The 20,303-nt window shown below is 56.6% G+C and overlaps 1 protein-coding gene across 2 annotated transcripts; it reads left to right on the top strand.

Annotated features, from left to right (window-relative positions):
- Positions 1-618: 618 nt before the first annotated feature.
- Positions 619-19,980, top strand: MCM5 (minichromosome maintenance complex component 5). 2 transcript variants are annotated; one of them, XM_081059575.1, is made up of 17 exons: positions 619-697; positions 921-1,095; positions 3,340-3,466; positions 3,548-3,676; positions 6,118-6,290; positions 7,562-7,717; positions 9,305-9,471; positions 9,887-10,058; positions 11,030-11,141; positions 12,458-12,601; positions 12,965-13,030; positions 13,239-13,415; positions 14,026-14,138; positions 15,675-15,803; positions 16,808-16,950; positions 18,663-18,790; positions 19,691-19,980. In XM_081059575.1, exons 2-17 carry the CDS (start codon positions 929-931, stop codon positions 19,790-19,792), a joined length of 2,205 nt encoding a protein of 734 aa, XP_080915701.1. In that variant the 5' UTR covers positions 619-697; positions 921-928; the 3' UTR covers positions 19,793-19,980. The 2 variants fall into 2 exon arrangements, with proteins under 2 accessions (XP_080915701.1, XP_080915702.1); XM_081059576.1 differs by having other exon boundaries at positions 639-697; positions 927-1,095.
- Positions 19,981-20,303: the final 323 nt, after the last annotated feature.

Genomic DNA, 20,303 nt, shown 5'->3' with positions numbered 1-20,303 from the left:
TCCAACAGAAAGTTCTCCTTTTCTGGTCTCAGAAAACACCCTTGAGTCCTAAGTTGGGGATTTTGTTCCCAGAGGCGTCAAGGAGACCAGAGGTGACTTGCGCCTGATGAACCTCCACGTTTTAGAAGAGTCCGTCCCTGGGAGAACACGGAGCGGGGGTGCAGGCGGCCCCGCCCCCGGCCGCCCCCGGAGGGCAGCGGGCTGGCGCCCAGCAGGCGTGCACTTCTTAGGGACGCAAAGCTTCGGAAGCCTTGGTCCTTCCACCCCCTGGCTCTGAAAGGAGCTATTTTTAAAAGAGAGTTTACACAGGCTCGAGGAGAGCACACAGGGGTCCTCAGCACGCCCGCACAGCCCCTCGGCCGACAACCCACGCCGCCACCATCTTTACGCCAGGCCCCACCCCTCCCCTTCCCGTCATAAATTTCGCGCCAAATTGCCCGCCACACAAAATGGAGCCCGGAAGGAGACCAGGAGTCCTGCCATCAGGAGCCCCTCAGCCAATCCGCTTCGGCTACTGGCCTTGGAGGCGGGGCTCGAGGGCGCAGAGCGGTCCAATGAATGGCCGCGGGGCCTCGGCTAACCAATTGGGGCACAGCAGCCGCGGCGTCCGAAGGCGGCGTCTCGTTTTTCCCGCGAAACTCGGCGGAGAGTGTCGGGTGCCTGTGTCTCCGCGTCGGTGGAGTGCGGGAGGGGAGCGGTGAGGCCGGTGGCACTGGGCGGCGGGGACCCGGGAGCCAGCCCCACGGGGGTCGGCGGGCTGTGGACGGGGGCGCAGTCAGGGCGGGCAGGGCTGTCCCCCGGGAGACCTGGGGTCCGGGTCCCCCCCCGAGTCGAGACAGCCGCCTCGCGTTCGCAGCGAAGGACGCAGGCCGGTGGCCGCGCGCTGCCCCCACTCCGCTCCAGCTCCTTTTCTCCGCCAGCTGCAGTCATGTCAGGCTTCGACGACCTCGGCATTTTCTACAGCGACAGCTTCGGGGGTGACAACGCGACCGACGAGGGGCAGGCCCGCAAATCGCAGCTGCAGCGGCGCTTCAAGGAGTTCCTGCGGCAGTACCGCGTGGGCACCGACCGCACCGGCTTCACCTTCAAGTACAGGTGCGCGCGGGGCGGGGCGCGCGCGGGGCGGGGCGCGCGCGGAACGGGGCACGCGCGGAACGGGGCACGCGCGGAGCGGGCCGTGTCCAGGGGCAGCTGTGGTGTCGCAGGCGGGGGAGGCCCGGGGGGCGAAACAGGACGACCGAGCCCGTCCCCCGTCCCGGGGCCGCGGGTTGCGGTCCCGCAGCGCTTCCTCGGGCGCGGCCCTACGCCCACTACCCCGGGGCGTGGGGTTCCCTGCGTTTTGCACCCGCAGTTACCCTTTGAGCCCGGCGTCTGCTGAGTGGGCCGCCGCCCGCCCGGCTGGAGCTACGTGGGCCCCGGGGTGCGCTCTCCACTTCTTGTCCCTCGGTGTGCTCTTCACGTCCTTACACACACTGTCATACACATACACGTGTCATACACAGGTCATACACACACGGTCAGGGCCGCTTCCCTAACCTAGGTGTCCCTGGGTACCTGCGGTAGGGGACGTGGGGGTTACCATTCACTCCACTCCTTCCTTCCTCTCTTGTAGCCGCTATGGATTGAGTACCTGCACCATGCCAGCCACTGTTCCGGGTGCGACAGCACTGACCGATCTGGGCTAGGTCCCTGCTTCTAGTCATTGTACGACCTGTGACATCATGCCGAATCATTGTAGGCCCTTCACACATGCGTTTGCAGGTCCAGGCTCGCTGACAGTCTCTGTGGGCCTCAGTTTCTTCATCAGTAAAATGGGCGCAGCCATTTCTGCTTCCATTTATTCACACACAAGCTAACATGGATCACCCATGTGCCCACTGCTAGACACTGAGATAACAAACGCGAAAAAATTCGTACTCCTTGCCTTCCAAGAGGTCGGGGGAGCGATGCATAAATTAGGAAGTGATAGTCAGCTCAAGGGAGGAGTGTAAAAGAGGAGTTGGGGAAGACTTCCAGAGGAGCCAAAGTTTTGGGTGGCCCTTGAGCCGAGAGGAGAGAGAAGAGTCGTGGTGTGGGAGGCATTCCAGATGGCAGTTGCATGGGCAGAGGTACGGGGTGGCCTGTTATAGCAAGGGGCTCTCTGGGCCAGACAGGCTGCTTTATATGGCTCCCAAGCATAAGGTGGAAGAGGATGAGGCCTGAGGTGAGGCTGGGGAGCCGGCTGTGCTTAGGTTCGTGGTCCCCAAATGTGTTTGGTACCGTCGTGCTGTGGAATGCTCTGTGAAAAGAATCTGTGATGGTTGACAAGACACAATGTCTACTCTCATGTGCCTCCCCAGTTCTGCGGCGTGTGCCTTGTTAGTTTCCCAAGAGAGTCCTGCAGTGGAAGCACTGATTTGCAGTGAGAGTCTCCCAGACTGACCTGTGCGTGGACCCCTGTCGTTGAGGGTTGAGATAGCCTTCCACAGAGCTTTCTTTGGAGGCTGCCTCTGCTGGCAGTAGGGACCTGTCGCATCCAGCGCAACACAGGCAATGAGGGTGCGAGAAGGGGCGGCTTTCGGTTAAGTTTTAAGAAAGAAACATACAGAGACTTAATGCATTTAAGTCTCAGAAGGCCATGGGTCTCACAGTTCTGAAAGACTGGAGGTTTTTATTGATAAGCACACAAGGGAGTAGCAGTGTTTTTGGCATGGTCTGTGGGACTCATTTATCACGTTATAGAAACAACCCAAACCAATTATGTTGATTTCCAAACAGCCGAAGCAGAAAGTCCTTGAGGTGAGGTACGCAACTCTTTTAAGGGACATATATCACATGTTGAAATTGTTCCACAGAGCTGAACAGAGAGAGCTTAATCTTATCGCTCTCAAGACCTTTCTCCCAATTAGGTGAGAGGGAAAAGTCAGAGCCAGCAGACGCTTTTCCCAGGCAGCGGGAAGGGGAGACAAGGCCCCTTCCCAAATCTTTCTAAGGCAGCTCATCAGGGGTCTCCATGGGGTTCCGCCTGGCTTGAGTTGTCCCCCTCGTGGGGAATCTTACTCGTCATCGGCCGCAAACCCTCTTTTGGAGACTAAATAGAAATACACAGTCCCAGAGATGCACAGTCTCACAGACTCTTCTTTCCTTAAGGAACGACACAGTGGGTGGGGGCAGTCTGCTAGGCTGTTGTGTGACAACAGGGACCCTTTGCAGAACCACCTGGAATTCCATGTGTGTTTGGGGAGAGACGTGGTCGAGCAGTGTTGGCGATGGTGAGGGCATGTTGAGGGTGCAGGTGCACCTTAGCCAATGTTGGTTGCTCTTCTCTGCCACCTTCACTCTGCCCCCTGCCCCCTCCAGGGATGAACTCAAGCGGCATTACAACCTGGGGGAGTACTGGATCGAGGTGGAAATGGAGGACCTGGCCAGCTTTGATGAGGACCTGGCTGACTTCTTGTACAAGCAGCCAGCCGAGCATTTGCAGCTGGTGAGTGGGACCCTGTCTCTGAACCCCCCAGGGCTGGCCCTGCTCCAGTCACCAACAGCCTGTCCCCTTCCTCCTGTCTAGCTGGAGGAAGCTGCCAAGGAGGTGGCTGACGAGGTGACCCGGCCCCGGCCTGTCGGTGAGGAGGTGCTCCAGGACGTCCAGGTCATTCTCAAGTCGGACGCCAGCCCGTCCAGCATTCGTAGCCTGAAGGTAGGTTTGCTTAGAGGCCAGGAAGTGGCTGCTGCATGGTACAGAGGGGCTTTCGAGACAGGCAGACTTGGGTGCCAGCTGTGTGACCCCGAACAGCTCACTCGAGCCTGTTTTCTCTTCTGTAAAATTAACTCATTGGACAAATGTTTTCTGAGCTCCCCCTGTGCTCAAGGCATTGAATTGGGTCCTGGAGAAAACGGTGAGCTGAACAACAAGCTCCTGTCCGCCCCGGGGACTAAACCAGAAAACATCACCCGTGATGATTTTAGATGGTCGTAAGTGCAGTGGAAGAAATCAAGAGGGGGATGAGTCATGTGGGGATCCCTCTGAGACAGAGAAGGCATTTTTGAGGAAGTGGCATCTGAGTGGAGAGCTAAGGATGAGAACGAGCAGCATGCAAACAGCTGGGGGAGAGCGAGGTGGTAAGAGCGAGTGCAGAGCCCGAGAAGTGAGGAGGGCCTGGGATGTCCCAGGCCGTGTTGAAAGCCAGCCGGCGTGGCTGGAGAGTGACGAGGAAGCAGGAGAGGTTGGCAGCGCATGTCTGTTAATGCCGTCATTACTCTTTTATTCAACAAGTACTGAGTGGCTGCTCCACTCCACGTGCTGGGCTAGAGCTTTGTTAAGAACAGACAGGATCTCTTTCCCGTGGGGCCACAGGGAGAAACAGACCACAGGGAGAAACAGACAGACAAGGAGCACTGATGTGATTCAGGTACTGGGATCTGAGTCATGAAGAAAAGAAAACAGGCAATGTGACAGTGGCCGAGGAAGGCGGATAGTGGTGGGAGAAGGCCTCTCTCAGGCAGTGGTTTGGAGTGAGTCTGGGTGACGCAGCAGCCAGGGGAGGAGCATTCCAGACTCAGGAAGAAGCCCGTGCAAAGGCCTGCGGTGGGGACATGGCATGTTTCAAGGAACAGGGAGAAACCAGTGTGGCCGGACCCCAGGGAGTGAGGATGGGGAAAGGAAGGGAAGAAGTGGGTGGAGAGGCCAGACGGCCGGGTCTTCCCAGCTGTGGAAAGGAGCTTGCATTTTTGAATTACGACAGGAGACCAGTGGAGGGTTATGTAGAAGAACAGGCTGATTGCATTTTCAAAAGGTTCCTCTGTCTGCTGTATGGAAGGAAAGTGTATGCAATAGGCAGGAGTGGAAGCCAGGAGAGCAGTGAGGAGAAGTGATGGTCGTGACGTAGGTTGTTCTGTTGTACGGTTGTGAGAATCAAACGAAATGGTGCACGTGGCTGTGCTGGAACTCTGCAGTAGTACCCAAATGTCACCCCTTCAGCTCATGTCACCTCCTCATCGTGCATTGCACCCACAAGGCTGTGCTCTGGTCTTTGCTCGAATCCCTGCTGTCCTGCAGCTCTGTCCGGGTCCCTGTGACGCCTGTTGTCGTTAGCATGATGGTAGGTCTGTTCAGAAGCAGGGCTGTGGGCTCGAGGCTGTGGAGCATGGTGGCTTCATCTCTGCGTTCCCAGAACCAGGGAGGGGCTCTGGGACCTGTTTTGAAACAAACTGAGTAGCACACGCTTTGCCTCTCTGTGGAAGTGACATTGGACTTGCTTTGTGGGGCAGCTGTTGTATCAGAGGCAGCCTCAGTGCCACCCAGGGACAAGCTTCCTGGTGTCACACTCACTGGAAAATACAGCGAATGGCCTATAACAAGAAGGGTGACTTGTCTGGCATGGCTGAGAGGCAGGGGCCGAGGCAATCCCAGTGCTTTCCAACGCTGGAATTCTGGAGTGCCACAGTACCTGCAGCTTGGTATATTATTTTCCAAAAGAACATGCTCTGGTTGTTTTTAACAGTTTAATGTCCCCCTGGGCCATGACAAGCACATGTGGCTCTTGCCTCGTTGACCAAAGAGGAGCCCGCCTCCTTTCTATTTCTCCCCTTGTTGTCTCCAGGCTTTGCAGAGGGGCATACAAACTTGTAGCTTGGCTTGTCTGTTCCAGGAAAACCACTGAGACTGGGGAGAAGAGATGAAAGGAACTTTTGTTGTTGTTTCCTTTTTATTATAAAATATTAACACAAAGGTAGAGAATAATGTAACAAATCCCATGTACTTTCATCTAGATTTAATGGCTGTTAGCATTTTGCCTTATTTGCTTTCTCTCTTTTTTGATAAAATATTTTTTAAGTAGGTTATAGATATGACATTTTATCCCTAAATATTTCAGTATGCATTAAAAAAAAAAGAAACATTTTTATACATACCCTGTTTCCCCAAAAATAAGACCTAGCCGGACCATCAGCACTAATGCGTCTTTTGGAGCAAAAACCGGGTCTTACATAACAATATGATACCGGGTCTTATATTAATTTTTGCTCCAAAAGACGCATTATAGCTGATGGTCTGGCTCAGTCTTATTTTCAGGGAAACACGCTAATCTCTGGTGTCCCTGGCTCCCTTTAACCAAGCATCTCCCGGGGGCTCTGTTGCAGTCGGACATGATGTCCCACCTGGTGAAGATCCCCGGCATCATCATCGCGGCCTCTGGGATCCGTGCCAAGGCCACGCGCATCTCCATCCAGTGCCGCAGCTGCCGTAACACCCTTACCAACATCGCCATGCGCCCCGGCCTGGAGGGCTACGCCCTGCCCAGGAAGTGCAACGCGTGAGTAGGCCTCGAGCCGCCTGAGTGGGCCCTGCAGGATGAGGACGCTGCAGGGGACAGGCAGGAGCAGGGGTGGCCTGGGGGGAGAGGCACCGAGCTGACGCCCTGGGGCTCAGGGCTATGCGTCTGGCCAGGTGTCCCTCTGCATTTGGTGACTTCCCCCCAACCAGGACGCCCAGACAACCTGTGCGGGGAACCCACTGTTGGGAGAGTAGAGCATTCCAGGGCAGGGAGTCTGTGTGGAGTCTTCTGAAGCAAACGGTGTCGTGCTGGGCCAGATCCGAGGGCCCAGGGTCACAGCCACTCATTTACACGTTGCCTGTGACCGCCCATGCACTGCAGAGGGAGTGTGTGGCCTCTTGGCACACAAAACTGAAGATACTTGCCGTGCGGCCCCTACAGAAAACAGCGGCCCCCTGATCTAAAGGATCCACCCTCTCCCTGGCTGCTGCTCCTTGGCTCCTGCCGGTTCCTGCTCAGCTTCTCGACCTGAATGTTTCAGTGCCCCAGGGCTCGGCCACACTGTTCCCCACACTTTTTCCCTAGGTGGTCTCAGACTTTAAAAACTGTTGATATGCAGAGACACTCAAATGTGTATTTCCACTGAACTCCAGACTCAGTTCGGCTGCCTGCCAGCCACCTCCGCGAGGTGTCTAATGGGCACTGCAGGGTGAGCATGTGCCACAACCTGCACTGAACTGACTCCATCCCATCCCCAGACCTGCCCTTCCGCAGTCCCCCACCCCACCCCAAAATGGAAACACCATCTTTTCAGGTGTTCAGGCCCAAATCCTGGTCTTAATGTTTCTTTCCATCTTGCATCTAAACAATCAGGAAGTCCTTGGCACTTAGAATATGCCTGGCACATGGGTGATTTGCTGTGATTGCCGTAACGGTTGAATGATGCCTTCATTCCATAAGGGTGAATAGAGGCCTAGACTCCGAGAATGGTCTGCAGGCACCCAGACCCTCCCTAGAGATCCTGGGATTTGAGTGGGGGTTTAGTAAGGTCGTGGGACATGGAGACCACATGAGGGGGCTTGTTTGCCTTGAACAGTGCATTGAAGAGTCAGGCCTGGAGCAGGTCTCCCCACTCCTAATTGGTGTGTGGTCCCCACAGAGCCACCCTCCTTTCGGGGTCTTTTTCCAGCGTATGCAGGCAACCTTTAACCTGCTGCTGGCCATGTCTTGTTGTTGACTCCTGGGATGGACTCCCCAGGCTCCAGGTTCTCAAGGTGGCTCTGGTGACCCTTTCTCCTGCCCCCGTACAGGGATCAGGCTGGACACCCCCAGTGCCCGCTGGACCCATACTTCATCATGCCAGACAAGTGTAAGTGTGTGGACTTCCAGACCCTGAAGCTGCAGGAGCTGCCGGACGCAGTGCCCCATGGCGAGATGCCCAGACACGTGCAGCTCTACTGCGACAGGTGAGGGGGATGGGCGCTGGCATCCGCGAGGGTGGGCATCCCGGCTGTGGACCCTCCAGCATGCTGGGAGGGAGAGGAGCGGATGGTGGGTTCAGGACGCTTGCCTGTGCCCGGTGATTCCCATACGTTTCCACTCATCTCATCTTCCCGTGATCTGCGGGGGCATGTCAGCCCCCCACTGCAGATGAGGCTCTTTAACTGAGTGGAGGAGCTTTGAGCCTGTGTGGAGAATCTCTCCAACCCCTTAGAACTAGGAGGCACAGCTAGGTAACCAGCAGCTGTGCGAGCCCCTTCCCAGCCTGACACCCCGTCCCCGCCCCTGTCCCAGACTTGCTGATAAGATTCTTCCTTAGGTTTTGCTGAGTGATTGGGGAAGGGGAGAGGGTGCTAGGCTGGAGCCTGGCCCCACACGGTGACCTGGTTGGGAGGCGTGGAGAGGTTGACTAGGATTGTCCACCGGGGCTGGCACACCCTGACAGTGCAGGCAGGTGTTCTGTCCATAGGCGTTTTTCTGGGGAGACACAGGTTCCATTAGTTTCAGCAGTGGCAGTGGAAGGTGTAGAAGTCAGACACTCCAGCTTTCTGAGACTCAGCTTACTGAGATTCCGTTTCCTTATCAGTAAAATGGGGATCATGACAGCCCTTGAGCTTTCATCAGGCTGCTGTGAAATTTGAACTGGAAAATGTATGTCAGGCGTTTCACATAATTCCTTAATATAAATTAGATACTTGGTATTAGATTATTTTCCAAGTGGTGTGTGATTCACAAAGCTTAAGAAATGGGTATGGGAAGAGAGTATTCGTAGAATCCACTCATAGAATTTAAACAGTGACGGTGATGGTCCTTTATTGGATGTGACCCTTTCTGGTGTTTAACGCACCTCGCTTGATCTCATGACAATCATGGCAGATCAGATCACGTTATCATCCCCTCTGGCTCAGAGGTACAGTGACGACTTCTTTGAGGTCTAAATAGCTTCTAAATAGCAAAGCTTCTAAACAGCAAAGTACAGATGTCCCATTCACCCCTCCACGCTGCAGTGGCTCTGGCTAGGGGGACTTGGAGACTTCCTTGTTTCGACATCCTATTTTTTAAAAGAGGAAATAAAAGTCCAGAGGCAAAATTATGGGGCTGAGCTCATGAAGCCCTAAAGAGGCAGAGGAGTGGCCCTTGCGGAGAGACTGGGAGGGCCTGAAGAGGAAGGTTCCTCCTGAGATGGCTAAGGGGAGCCCCGCGACGAGGCTGACAGCAGATAAGATGGAGATGGGGCTTCCGAGTGCTGGGGGTGGGCTAGCACTGAGCGTCCTCTGACCGAGACAGCATGACAAATGAGCTTGCTAAGGCAGTGGGAGGGGCAGGCCGCCACCATGACCAAGGACCGTCAGCACGGTCCTCAGGCAGCTGGCCCGTCGAGCACAGGTGGGCTGGGAGGAGGGAGGGCCTGTTCTCCGGGCCTGGGGGGTGGGGGGGTCTGGAGCCTGCTTAGCTGGGAGGCCTCCGCTCGAAACGCTGAGCTGGACCGTGTGACAAGGAACTTGGCTGCCCCCACAGACTCTCACCGTCTTCTTCGTCCTCGCTGTCCTCAGGTACCTATGTGACAAGGTGGTCCCTGGGAACAGGGTCACCATCATGGGCATCTATTCCATCAAGAAGTTCGGCCTGACCTCTGGCAAGGGCCGCGACAGGGTGGGCGTGGGCATCAGGAGTTCCTACATCCGTGTCCTGGGCATCCAGGTGGACACAGGTGGCTCCGGTGAGTAGGCTGTGGGACCCCTGTCCCTGCTGAATCATTGGGCCTCCTGCCTGGCCTCGCCCCTGCACTCTCTGTTCTGCAGTCGCCATGGTGTGTGGTGCTGTTGTAACCAGAGGCACCACGTCACTCCTTGGCTGAGATGCTGGGTCACCCCTCTCTGCAAGATGGAAGACTTCCCAGGGCCCTTTACGGGCCTCCACCCTCTGGCCCTCTAGCTCCTCACACACCCCGTCCACCCCTCCCCGTCACTCTGGACCCTGGGACACAGGCCCCCTCCTGAGGTGGAGACCTGGGCTCCGTGCTGTCGCTTTGTGCTGCTGCTTGTGCTGCCCGACTGAAGCCCTGCCCTGAGGGGGCAGTGGGCTGGAGCAGGCTCGCCCTCACTGGCACTCAGCACCTCCCTCCTGCCCTGCAGGCCGCACCTTTGCTGGCACCGTGACCCCACAGGAGGAGGAGGAGTTCCGGCGCCTGGCCGCCCTCCCCAACGTCTATGACGTCATCTCCAAGAGCATCGCCCCCTCCATCTTTGGCGGCATGGACATGAAGAAAGCCATCGCCTGCCTGCTCTTCGGGGGTTCCCGAAAGAGGTGGGTGTCCAGGCCCCCCGGGTCTGAGGAAGGCACAGAGCCTCGGCCCACAGACAGACAGCTGCCAGATGGTCGGGACACGAATGCTCTTCATTTTCCCAGGACCCTCGGCCCTGCCTGCGACTCCCAGGCACCTTCCCAAGCTGCGGGCTCGTTGTCAGCTGGCTGAGGGCTAATTCATGCTCTTCTCTCCAAGAGACACCCTCCCGCCAATCCTGAATGGCGGTAGACTGGGGGGCACGGCAGGGGCTGTGGGGAGAGCTCTGGGCCCTAGAGTCGAGACCAGGGATTGAATTTCAACTGTGCTACTTATTGTGTGACCTTGGGATAGCAACACCACCTCTCTGAAACCAAGTGTCCACATGAAGAAGACAGGTGAAAAACCTAACAGGGCATCATGTGTTCTTTGAAACTATAAAATAATAAGAGATATAGAAAATAATAGTACTCACAGCTACTATTTACTGAATTCTTACTATGTGCCAGGCCTTCTTCTAAGTGTTTTTATGGGTCTGAAACCCAGTCAGTTCCTGTGACAAAGCTAGGATCACACCCATTTTATAGATGAGGAAATTGAGGCATAGAAACTGAAAGGGACTTAATTACAGGCACACGTGGGGCTGGAGCCGACTTGCTTGGTGCCCCTTCCACTGTATCGTGCCTAGCCCACTGGCGGCTCCCCTGCTTTCCTTTCCCGCTGCGAGGGATGTTGTTCATCAGATGCTCACTGTGTGTGCCCAGCCCTGAGAGCCTTTTCCTTTGACCCTCCCCTCTTTGGGAGGCAGGTTGCCGTGGGCAAGGCTAGGGGACACAGCTGGGTATAAATGTGGTCTCAGCCCAGAGCCCCTGCCTCCCCATCTGCTCTGACGCCCATGATGGCTCAGGAGGCTGACTGCCAGCCAGCCCACCATTGTGACCAGCCCGAGCCCAGCCCCTGGTGGGTTCTCACGCATCTGCCTGTCCTCCCCTAGGCTCCCTGACGGACTCACTCGCCGAGGAGACATCAACTTGCTCATGCTGGGGGACCCGGGGACAGCCAAGTCCCAGCTGCTGAAGTTTGTGGAGAAGTGTTCTCCCATCGGGGTAAGTGCTGGGACGAGTTACTCTTCCTGGCTGCCCCAGCAGGGCAGAAGGCTGCAGGGCAGGCCAGTAGGTCCCCAGAACCCCTTCGGTGGGCAGGCTCACCCAGACATTCTCATTCCTCTTGGCTGTGGTGGGGCCACAGGAGAAGGGGAACGAAACCAACAGGTGGGTGTAGGTTTGGGGTGGCGGGCAGAGTGCTGGACTGATGCAGGATGGGCTGGGTCCCGCTTGGCCCGTAAATGGCTGTAGACCTTGAGCAGCAGGTCACCTAAGCTCCCTGAGCTTCAGTTTGTCCACTAAATCTTAATATTGATAACAGTTACGGCTAAAGTCAAGGGCCAGGCACGGCTTGGAGTGCTTGACACACATTTACTCATGTAATGCTCTCTACAACTCTGTGGTGAGCTCTGTGACCCATTTATAGATGAAGAAATAGGTACAGAATAGCTAAGGGTTCTTGGCCAAGGTCCCACAGCCAGGATGTGCGCCACAGGGCTTTGAACCCAAGTGTCTGGTAAGCTAAGGGCTCTGCGGTGATGCATGTGACTGGGGAGCAGAGTGGGGTGAGAGTGCCCGCTGTGGTCCGTGGGACAGGTGGGAGGTGTGCTCTCGGGATTGGTCTGAATGGTGCCCAGGCTGGCCAGTAGAAATGCACGTGAACTCCACATGTGAGCTACGGGTATGACTTTAAAGGTTCCAGTAGCCACGTTAAAAAGTGAAATAGGTAAAATTAATCTGAGTAATAGTCCGCTTAACTCACTATATCTAAAACATTATTTCCACATGTAGCTTAATATAAAAAATGTTACGGAGATAGATAGCTTACATTTTCTTTTCAGCACTAAGTTTAAAATCTATGTATTTTACACTTAAGCACATCTCGGTTTGGACTTACCACAGTTCAAGGCCTCAGTGGCTGTATGTGGCTTGCTAGTCTACACAAAGGTGATGAGGGACTCGGGCTGAGGAAGCCTTTTCCTGGGAGTCAGGAGTCCATCCAGCTCCGAGGCCACTGGAAGTGTCACTCCTCCTGGGCTCAGTTTGCTCCTATGCGAGTGGACTCCTAAGGGCTGCTTCACAGGGCGGTGGTGGGGCTCAGGTGAGTGATGGATGTGAACTCCCCTCCGCAGAGAACTTCCAGGCTAGACTGGGGCCGCGGTGGCCTCCCCATCCAGAGGGAGGCGCCCTGAGTTCTGTACTCTGCGGCCAGCTGTAGTGTGTGACCTTGGGCAACCGGGGCCTGTTGACGTCCTGGGGTCAGAGAATGGAGCTGAGCTGTGTTGGCCCTGATAACGTCTTTCCACCTATCCCCTCAGGTGTACACCTCTGGGAAAGGCAGCAGCGCTGCTGGCCTGACAGCCTCGGTGATAAGGGACCCCTCGACCCGGAACTTTATCATGGAGGGCGGAGCCATGGTCCTGGCTGATGGCGGGGTCGTCTGTATTGATGAGTTTGACAAGGTGAGGCTATCTGACAGGGTGAAAGGTGGGGAGCACCTAGGAGACGTGGGGCTGGGGCGTGGCGTCCTGTGCTTGAACAGCAGAAACTACCTCTGACTTGGAGACATATAGTCAGTTCCTAACTGTCGCTATAGGGTAACTGGGCAGTAGATTGACCTCCCCTGGCCTCAGTTTCCACATCTGGAGAGTGGGGAGAGGAGAGCCAAGCCCACACAGTTGTCACCAGGATTAGAGGTGACCCAGTTCTTTTATTGGCCCAACATGGAATCGGGACTCCGGAATGGTTGCTGCTGTAGCTTTCCTTCTGCCACTGCGCTGCCCCTCCTTGCCTGGGTCCGATGGACGTTTCTCTCCCCCATGCAGATGCGAGAAGACGACCGCGTGGCAATCCATGAGGCCATGGAGCAGCAGACCATCTCTATCGCCAAGGTGAGCTGTTGTCCCTGACAAGCTTGTTCGGCTTCACAAGCCTGTGCCCAGCCGTGTGCAGGGCGCTGAGCGCTGGGGCCGAGTCCTGTGTGCACACGCCTCTGCCGGCAGCAGCAGCAGCTTGGGATCACAGGTGGTGCATTCACACGCAGTGGACACGCCCTGGGTTCTCGGATCTGTCATCTGCTTCCCCACTGTCCCCACTCAGGCCGGGATCACCACCACCCTCAACTCACGCTGCTCCGTCCTGGCTGCTGCCAACTCGGTGTTCGGCCGCTGGGACGAGACGAAGGGGGAGGACAACATCGACTTCATGCCCACCATCTTGTCCCGCTTCGACATGATCTTCATTGTCAAGGACGAGCACAACGAGGAGAGGGACATGGTGTGTCGGGGGCCGCAGGGAGCATGGGCCGGGCCCACCAGGCCTGCAGTTCTGGGCCGGGCGCACCAGGGGCTTGACTACGGCCTGACCATCAGAGAGGGCCCGTGAGCGGGCAGCCAAGGAGCTGGCGGTTGGGGACTGCAGAGCATCGAACTAGGGGTGTGGGTGATTTGGGGTCATTCTCCCCTGGGCCTCAGTCCCTTCCATATGAAACATGGAGTTGACATTTGGGTACAAGTGGTAGAACCCCATGTAGTTCTGGTTAGTCAATTTCTGAGACGAACTTGTGGCTTATGCAATGGACAAGCCCAGAAGTTTGAGGCCCAGCTGGATTTGGGTCTTGGTGTCATCAGGGCTCCTCTGTCTCTGTCGCTCTGCCCGGCCTCCTGTGGGGTTGGCTTATCCTCGGCAGCTGCTCCCCTCGGGTTGCAAAGGAGGCCCTGGCAGCTCTGGGATTTTGTCTTAGCAGCTGATGGCCCCTAGGGAAAGAGGGAGCCTCCTCCTTTCTGCTTGTTTTAGCTCTACCAGCCCTTCCGTCCCTGCCTGCTCTGTACTGAGACCCAGGCTCTGGAGGACCAACAGGCTGACCCAGTTTCCCTTCGCCCCCCAGATGCTGGCCAAACATGTCATCACTTTACACGTGAGTGCACTGACACAGACGCAGGCTGTGGAGGGTGAGATCGACCTGGCCAAGCTGAAGAAGTTCATCGCCTACTGCCGGGCGTGAGTCCTGGGCGCAGACCCTGTGGGGTGGGGCTGCCCGACTCCCCTGGGGTGGGCGAGAACCCTGTTCCCTGGGCCTTCTCCTCACGCCGGACCCCTGAAATGATGCCATTCTTCTAGTTTTAGCTCTGCTAAATCCACTCTGCTCCTTCCTGACCTTACACAGGTCACTCGGGCTCTCAGCCTCAGTTTCCCCATCTCTGAAATGAGGGCATAGGATTCAGATGGTATCGACGATCCCCCTCGGCTGATGTTTGGGGAGGCAGAGCCGTGTGGTCATTGTGGACACAGGCTCTGGTAGCGCCTGTCCCCACTGTGTAACCTGGGATAAGTCATTTGGTCTCCGAGCCTTGATTTCCCCGGGTTGGGGTTGTTTTGCAGGGATTGCACAAGTCGATGAGTAAGTAGTTGGCACAGCCCTGCATCAAGTAAGCACTCAGTAAATGGCAGCTGAAACTTTAATTATTGTTACTCTTACAGATCGCCGATAATAGCAATCATACATAGAGTAATTAGGTGTTATTTGGAGTATTTTATGGGCACGTGAACTTGAGCCCTCCCCCAAATCCTAGGAGGCTGGTGTATTACTATTCCACTGTATGGGTGGGGAAGCTGAGGCAAGGAAAGGTTAAGTAACTTGTCCAAGGTCACATTTAGGAGTTAGTGGAGCCAGGATTTGAACCCAGGGACCTGGCTCCAGAGGCTGTGCTTTTAACCACCATGCCAAGATTCTTGACATTCACCTCAGTTGTCTCTCGGAGGTAAAACCCAAGGTGGAGGAATCTTCTAGTGCCTCTCCGATGGGAGGTAAAGTGCTGCAGTCGGGCGGGTCCCTAACTCGCCACCTCCACTGGGGTGATGGGCGGTGCAGTGCCCAGCATTTCCTGGGTCTTCCTCAGGTTCTGAGCTCCTCGTGGCCTTGGAGAGCTTCCTCCCTCCCTCTGGCCTCCATCTCCTCGTCCTCAGGATGAGGCTTCCCCTGAATCATTGACAGTTGACCTGTGGGGATGGGGGGTAGGCCGGGGAATTCCTGATCAGCCATCCCTGCTGCCCACCCTCCTCCCGGGAGAGAGACGTGCCCCTGCCCCTGGACAGCGGTCATTGCCGAGTCTTGTGAGCATCGCACCCTCAGAATGTTTTGGATAGAAGTTTGGGGTCGAGGCCTGCCGTGAGCCTGCCGTCGGGTGGGCCCTGTGCCTTGTGCTGGTGCCATCGTTCTGTACTGTGTATGAGGCAATGCCCACCTCATGACAAGAGCCACGTGTCATCCAGCAGGAAGGAGGGGGCAGTCTTCACTCCTGCACTGGGCCTGGCTTTCCTCCACCGATTTGCTGACAGAGGCACCACTTTTTCTCCCTCGTTGTTGATCTCTGGCACTTGCCCATGACCCAGATTCTGTTTACATCTCTTCCACATGATGCACCCAGCCCGTGGTGGGAAAGCATGTGTTTATAAGCTGATCGAGGGCTCGGGGCAGGGTGGGCGCCTCAGGATTCCTTCCTGGTCCCATGGCGGCCGCTCCCCACCCCTCTGCAGGAGATGTGGCCCCCGGCTGTCGGCAGAGGCTGCGGAGAAGCTAAAGAACCGGTACATCATCATGCGGAGTGGCGCCCGTCAACACGAGAGGGACCGTGACCGCCGCTGTGGCATTCCCATCACCGTGCGGTGAGCAGGCGGGCAGGGCTGGGCACACGGCCCTCACGTTACAGGCTGTGCCCGGCACCCCGGCCCGGGCCCCGGAACCACACAGCGCAGGCGCTCGGCGAGGCCTGCTGGGCAGGAGGGTTCCTTGTGGAGTGGAAACAGTGGGCTCCCTATCTGCATTTCTTGGTTGGTGTAAGGTTAGGAAAACCTAGAACCTTCTTTCCTGAATTCCATCTGTCTTCCCCAATAGTGGGGAAGGCTGAGGGTGAGGGAAGGTCCAGGCCTGGGAGCCAGGAGACCGGGGTCCTTGCCTCTAGGCCACTGTGTGACTGCAGGGAAATTGTTTTCCTTCTCTCGGCCTCAGTTTTCTCAGCTCCTAACTCGCCTCATTCTTGTGAGTTTATCCAGTTTGGTGTAGTGATAAAGAGTTTGGACTTACCTGGTCTGAATCCTGCCTTTAGCATTGGTTAGGTAGAAGTAGATTTGGCTGTGTAATGGAAAACCCAAATAAAGTAGCTTAAGTAAATTGGAAGTTCATTTCTCTCTCAGGTAAAAATATCTGAGGGTAGGGAGTCCAGGACTGGTGTGATGGTTCCTTAGTGTCGTTAGCAATCTGGGCTCCTTCGGGCTCACCTTTCTCCTCAGAGTCCAAGATGGCTGCTGCAACGTCAGCCATCACCTCTGCATTCCAGGCAGCAGGAGGGGAAGGAAAAGGACGCCCACTTTTTAAGGACACTTCCTAAAATTCCCACAAAGCATTTGAACTTAAGAACTTACTGACGACATCTCAGTCACAGACACACCTAGATGCAAGGGAGGCTGTGAAAGGCCTTTTAGCTGGGTGCCATGTGCTGGGATAAAAGTTGGGGTTCCATTATTGAGGAAACAGACAGGTCCTGGGGCAGCCAGCAGTCTCCCCTGTAAGCTCCCCTACTACCGGGAGCAGGTACTACCGCCCTGATGTCAGGATGGGCAGCGGAGGGCGCTGGGCTGAGGCCACCCTGGTGTCCTGTTGCCCCACCCAGGCAGCTGGAGGCCATCGTGCGCATAGCCGAGGCCCTGAGCAAGATGAAGCTGCAGCCCTTCGCCACGGAGGCAGACGTCGGGGAGGCCCTGAGGCTGTTCCAGGTGTCCACGCTGGATGCCGCCCTGTCGGGCACTCTGTCAGGTGAGTGAGCGACTTGGGGACACGGCTTGGGGCTCTGTGGGCTGGGCTGCGCGCTGCTTCTCTGCTTTTGCTCCCCGGCCTTTTCCTCCAGGATGAGAAGCAGCTTCTCTCCAGACCCTTGAACACAATCGTCTTGAGCCAGTTGCTCATGAATAGTCAGTTTTATTGTTGGTTAAGAACAGTAGTCAGCACCCGTTTGTGGAGCTCGTGCTTCACAGCTCTTCCCCTCATGTACAGCTGGCCCCAGGGAGCCAGGCTGGGCACTTCGTCCTTCCTGTCTGAGAGATGAGGAAACGGACACGGAGAGGCCTTCTCAGGATGCCCAAGGTCACCGCTCAGCTGGAATGCAGGGCTCAGCCCCTGGGCCAGCAGAGGGGCCCTGCTTCAGGCTCAGCCTTTCGAGACTTTTCAGGAGCACTGGTTACGTGCCAGGCTCTCCGGGATCCATTCATTCCCTCACCCAGCAGATTCTTCATTGTGCTCAGTATTTGCCAGGCTCTGTCCTAGGTGCTGGGAGTCTGACAGTGAACAGATCTCCAAGTCCCTGCCTTGTGCGTGGGGCTGTCATTCTCTGTGGGCAGAGACGAGCAAAGCAGCAGGCAGATCAAGTTCAGGGAGTGACAGTGCAGAGGGGAGAGGCCCAGCAGGCCAGGTGTGTGGGAGAAGGACGGGGGGCCTCTCTGAGGTCATGTTGAGCAGGGACTGGTGTGAAGTGAGGAAAAGTGACTCCCTCAGGGAAGAGCACCCTCAGAAGAGGGCAGGCTGAGTGCCAAGACCACAAGACCCCAAGGCTCGGCATGTTCAAGGGCCGGTGTGGCTGGAGCCAGAGGATGTGGGAGGGGGAGTTAGGAGTTATCTGAGCTCCCCTCCTCCCAGCCTGGGTGAAGGCCAGTCTCTTCCGAGGCGCTTCCTGTCACATAAGACAGTTGCTCATAGAGGGCTTTGTGGGATACTGAGGGCACAGAGGACAGTGGGGATTTGGGGTAGTGAAATGTGAGTTGGGCTTTGCAGTTTGTGTGGGAGTTAGATTCCCCATTTCATCCTCTGAGTGGCTTCTCTGAGCACAGCCTCACCCTCTCCTGGCTGAAACAAGGCCTCTGCAGGCCTTGGTTGGCAGGGGAGACCCACGGTGCAGTAGCAGCTGGAAATCGGGAGCCTCGTGCTCCTCGGAGCACCTCACAGATGTCTCCAGGGCCGCCTGCCCTCCCTCCTTGGTCGCTGCTGGTTCCCCTGCAGCTTCCAGCTGAGGTCCATTTCTCTAGGCAGTTGTCCCTGCTGCCTGTCCAGCTGGATGGGTCCACGTGTGACCCACTTTCTCACTAGTCAGCTCATGTCCCTCCTCGGCCTTCCAGTGGCTGCTCCTTTCCCCAGAAGCAAAGCAAAACCCAGGCTGTGACCTACAGGGACCCCCAGGACCTGGACTGGGTTCTCAGCCAGTCAGGGGTGTGCCTGCCTCGTGCTTTTCCACCTGCTGTTCCCTCTGCCTGGAGCGTGCTTCCCCATGTGTTTGCTTTGTCCCGACTTTAGGTCTGTGCCGTCGTATCTCAGGCCCTCATTCTCCCAGCCCACTCTTCCTCTTCCTCTAGTTTTCCCTTCTGAGCCTGGCTCCGGCTGCTCTGCCTTGGGTTAGAGGCCTCCGTCTCTCCAAGCCTCCCGCTGTGGTCTGACAGCTCCCTGGCATCCGCCCCCCATTTCCCTCCTCATGCCTACAGGGGTGGAGGGATTCACCAGCCAGGAGGACCAGGAGATGCTGAGCCGCATCGAAAAGCAGCTCAAGCGCCGTTTTGCCATTGGCTCCCAGGTGTCGGAGCACAGCATCGTCCAGGACTTCACCAAGCAGGTGGGCCTTCCCTGGGGCCGGCTGGGGGGAGGGGAGGGTGCAGGTGGTCTCCTGGTGGCTGCCCTTGGCCCAGTTCCCACCCACTCCGCACTGGTGTTCAGTTCTTTAGCAGACAGGCTTTCCCTCGTCCCCGGCCTCTTCCATCATTCCTCCCCTTGGGACTGTTTCAGTCTGGGGCGGGGTGCTTTTTCTATCCTATTGTAGGAGAGGACAGGCGGCTGAGGTTCTGCTGGATCTACACCCACGCTTCCCCCAGCCCTTGCCATTGACCCTCCCCCCATTGCCTGGGTTTGGTGGGGTCGGGAGGGGCAGAGCCAGGAGGTGAGGTCTCCCCGCTCATTGGAGATGGCACTCTTGACCCCGTAGAGCAGAGCTGGCTTAACAGATGCTTTGGAGAACTTGTCATCATCTTTAAAATCTCAGGAACAATACTAGTTTCTGGTCTCAGCTTCCCTTTCATGTACTTCCTCTCCTTTTGATCCTTTGAGCAGTTTTGTATGTAGGTGGTACCACACCCATTCTAACATATAGGTAAGCAGACGCAGGCTTACAGAGGTTTGGGGATGTCAAGAGCTTGGCTTCTAGAGGCCGATGGATGCTCTAACACTTGATGTGTGACTGAATGGTGACTTGGCCTCTCTGTGCCTCAGTCTCCTCCCCTGTGAAATGTGATGGCCCCAGTGGGGACGGGACGAGCTGGTGCCCGTGAGGACTTTGAACAGCGCCTGGCACATGGTAGCACTCAGGAAGGGTGAGCCCTTAGATCAGAGGAGGCGGGTCTGATGGAAAGTTCCCTGTGAGCAGCGTGATGCATTGGCTCTGCGGCGAAGCGGGCATGCTGGTGGGTGTCCTGGGGTGCCCTTGGGGAGCATGCTCCTGCATCTGTCCTTCTCTCTGCAGAAGTACCCAGAGCACGCTGTCTACAAGGTCCTGCAGCTCATGCTGCGGCGGGGCGAGGTCCAGCATCGCATGCAGCGCAAGGTCCTGTACCGCCTTAAGTGAGCTGTGTCCACAGCCCGAGTGTCGCCTCCACCGCCACCTCCATGAACTTCCTCACGCCCTCCTCCCTGCCCCTGGAGGAAGGAGCCACCCCACCTGCCTCCTGCCGCTGGGCTCTGCCCCAAATGCAAGTCCAGGACATGTGCTTTTGGAGAGCATCGAGATAATAAAGCTGTGTGTGTTTGCGTGTGTGTGGGCCTCTGCACTGGGTGGCCTGTCACCCGTCCTGCCCTCATGGTGGGGTGTGTGTGGGGGGCAGGACAGGCTCCGGAGCCAGACAGACCTGAGTTTCTGACCTGTATCTGCCACTTGGGCTCCTGGGCAAGGCTTACTTTTGTGCTCCAGGTTCTTCAGCTGCTCTGTGGCGGTGACAGAGGTCTGTTTTTCGCTGGTGACAATTCAGCAAGATCCACGGTGTGTGGAAGTGATTTGTAAAGTGGGTGAGTCTGACCAGCCTCTGCTATTCCCAGCAGTTTGGTGGCTTTGCAGTCAGACTGGCTGGATTCACTGAATC

The sequence above is a fragment of the Rhinolophus hipposideros genome (genome assembly GCF_964194185.1).
Source record: "Rhinolophus hipposideros genome assembly, chromosome: 9".
Lineage (NCBI taxonomy): Eukaryota > Metazoa > Chordata > Mammalia > Chiroptera > Rhinolophidae > Rhinolophus > Rhinolophus hipposideros.
Note: the sequence above shows the minus strand (reverse complement) of the source record. Positions and strands in the feature narration are given on the sequence as shown.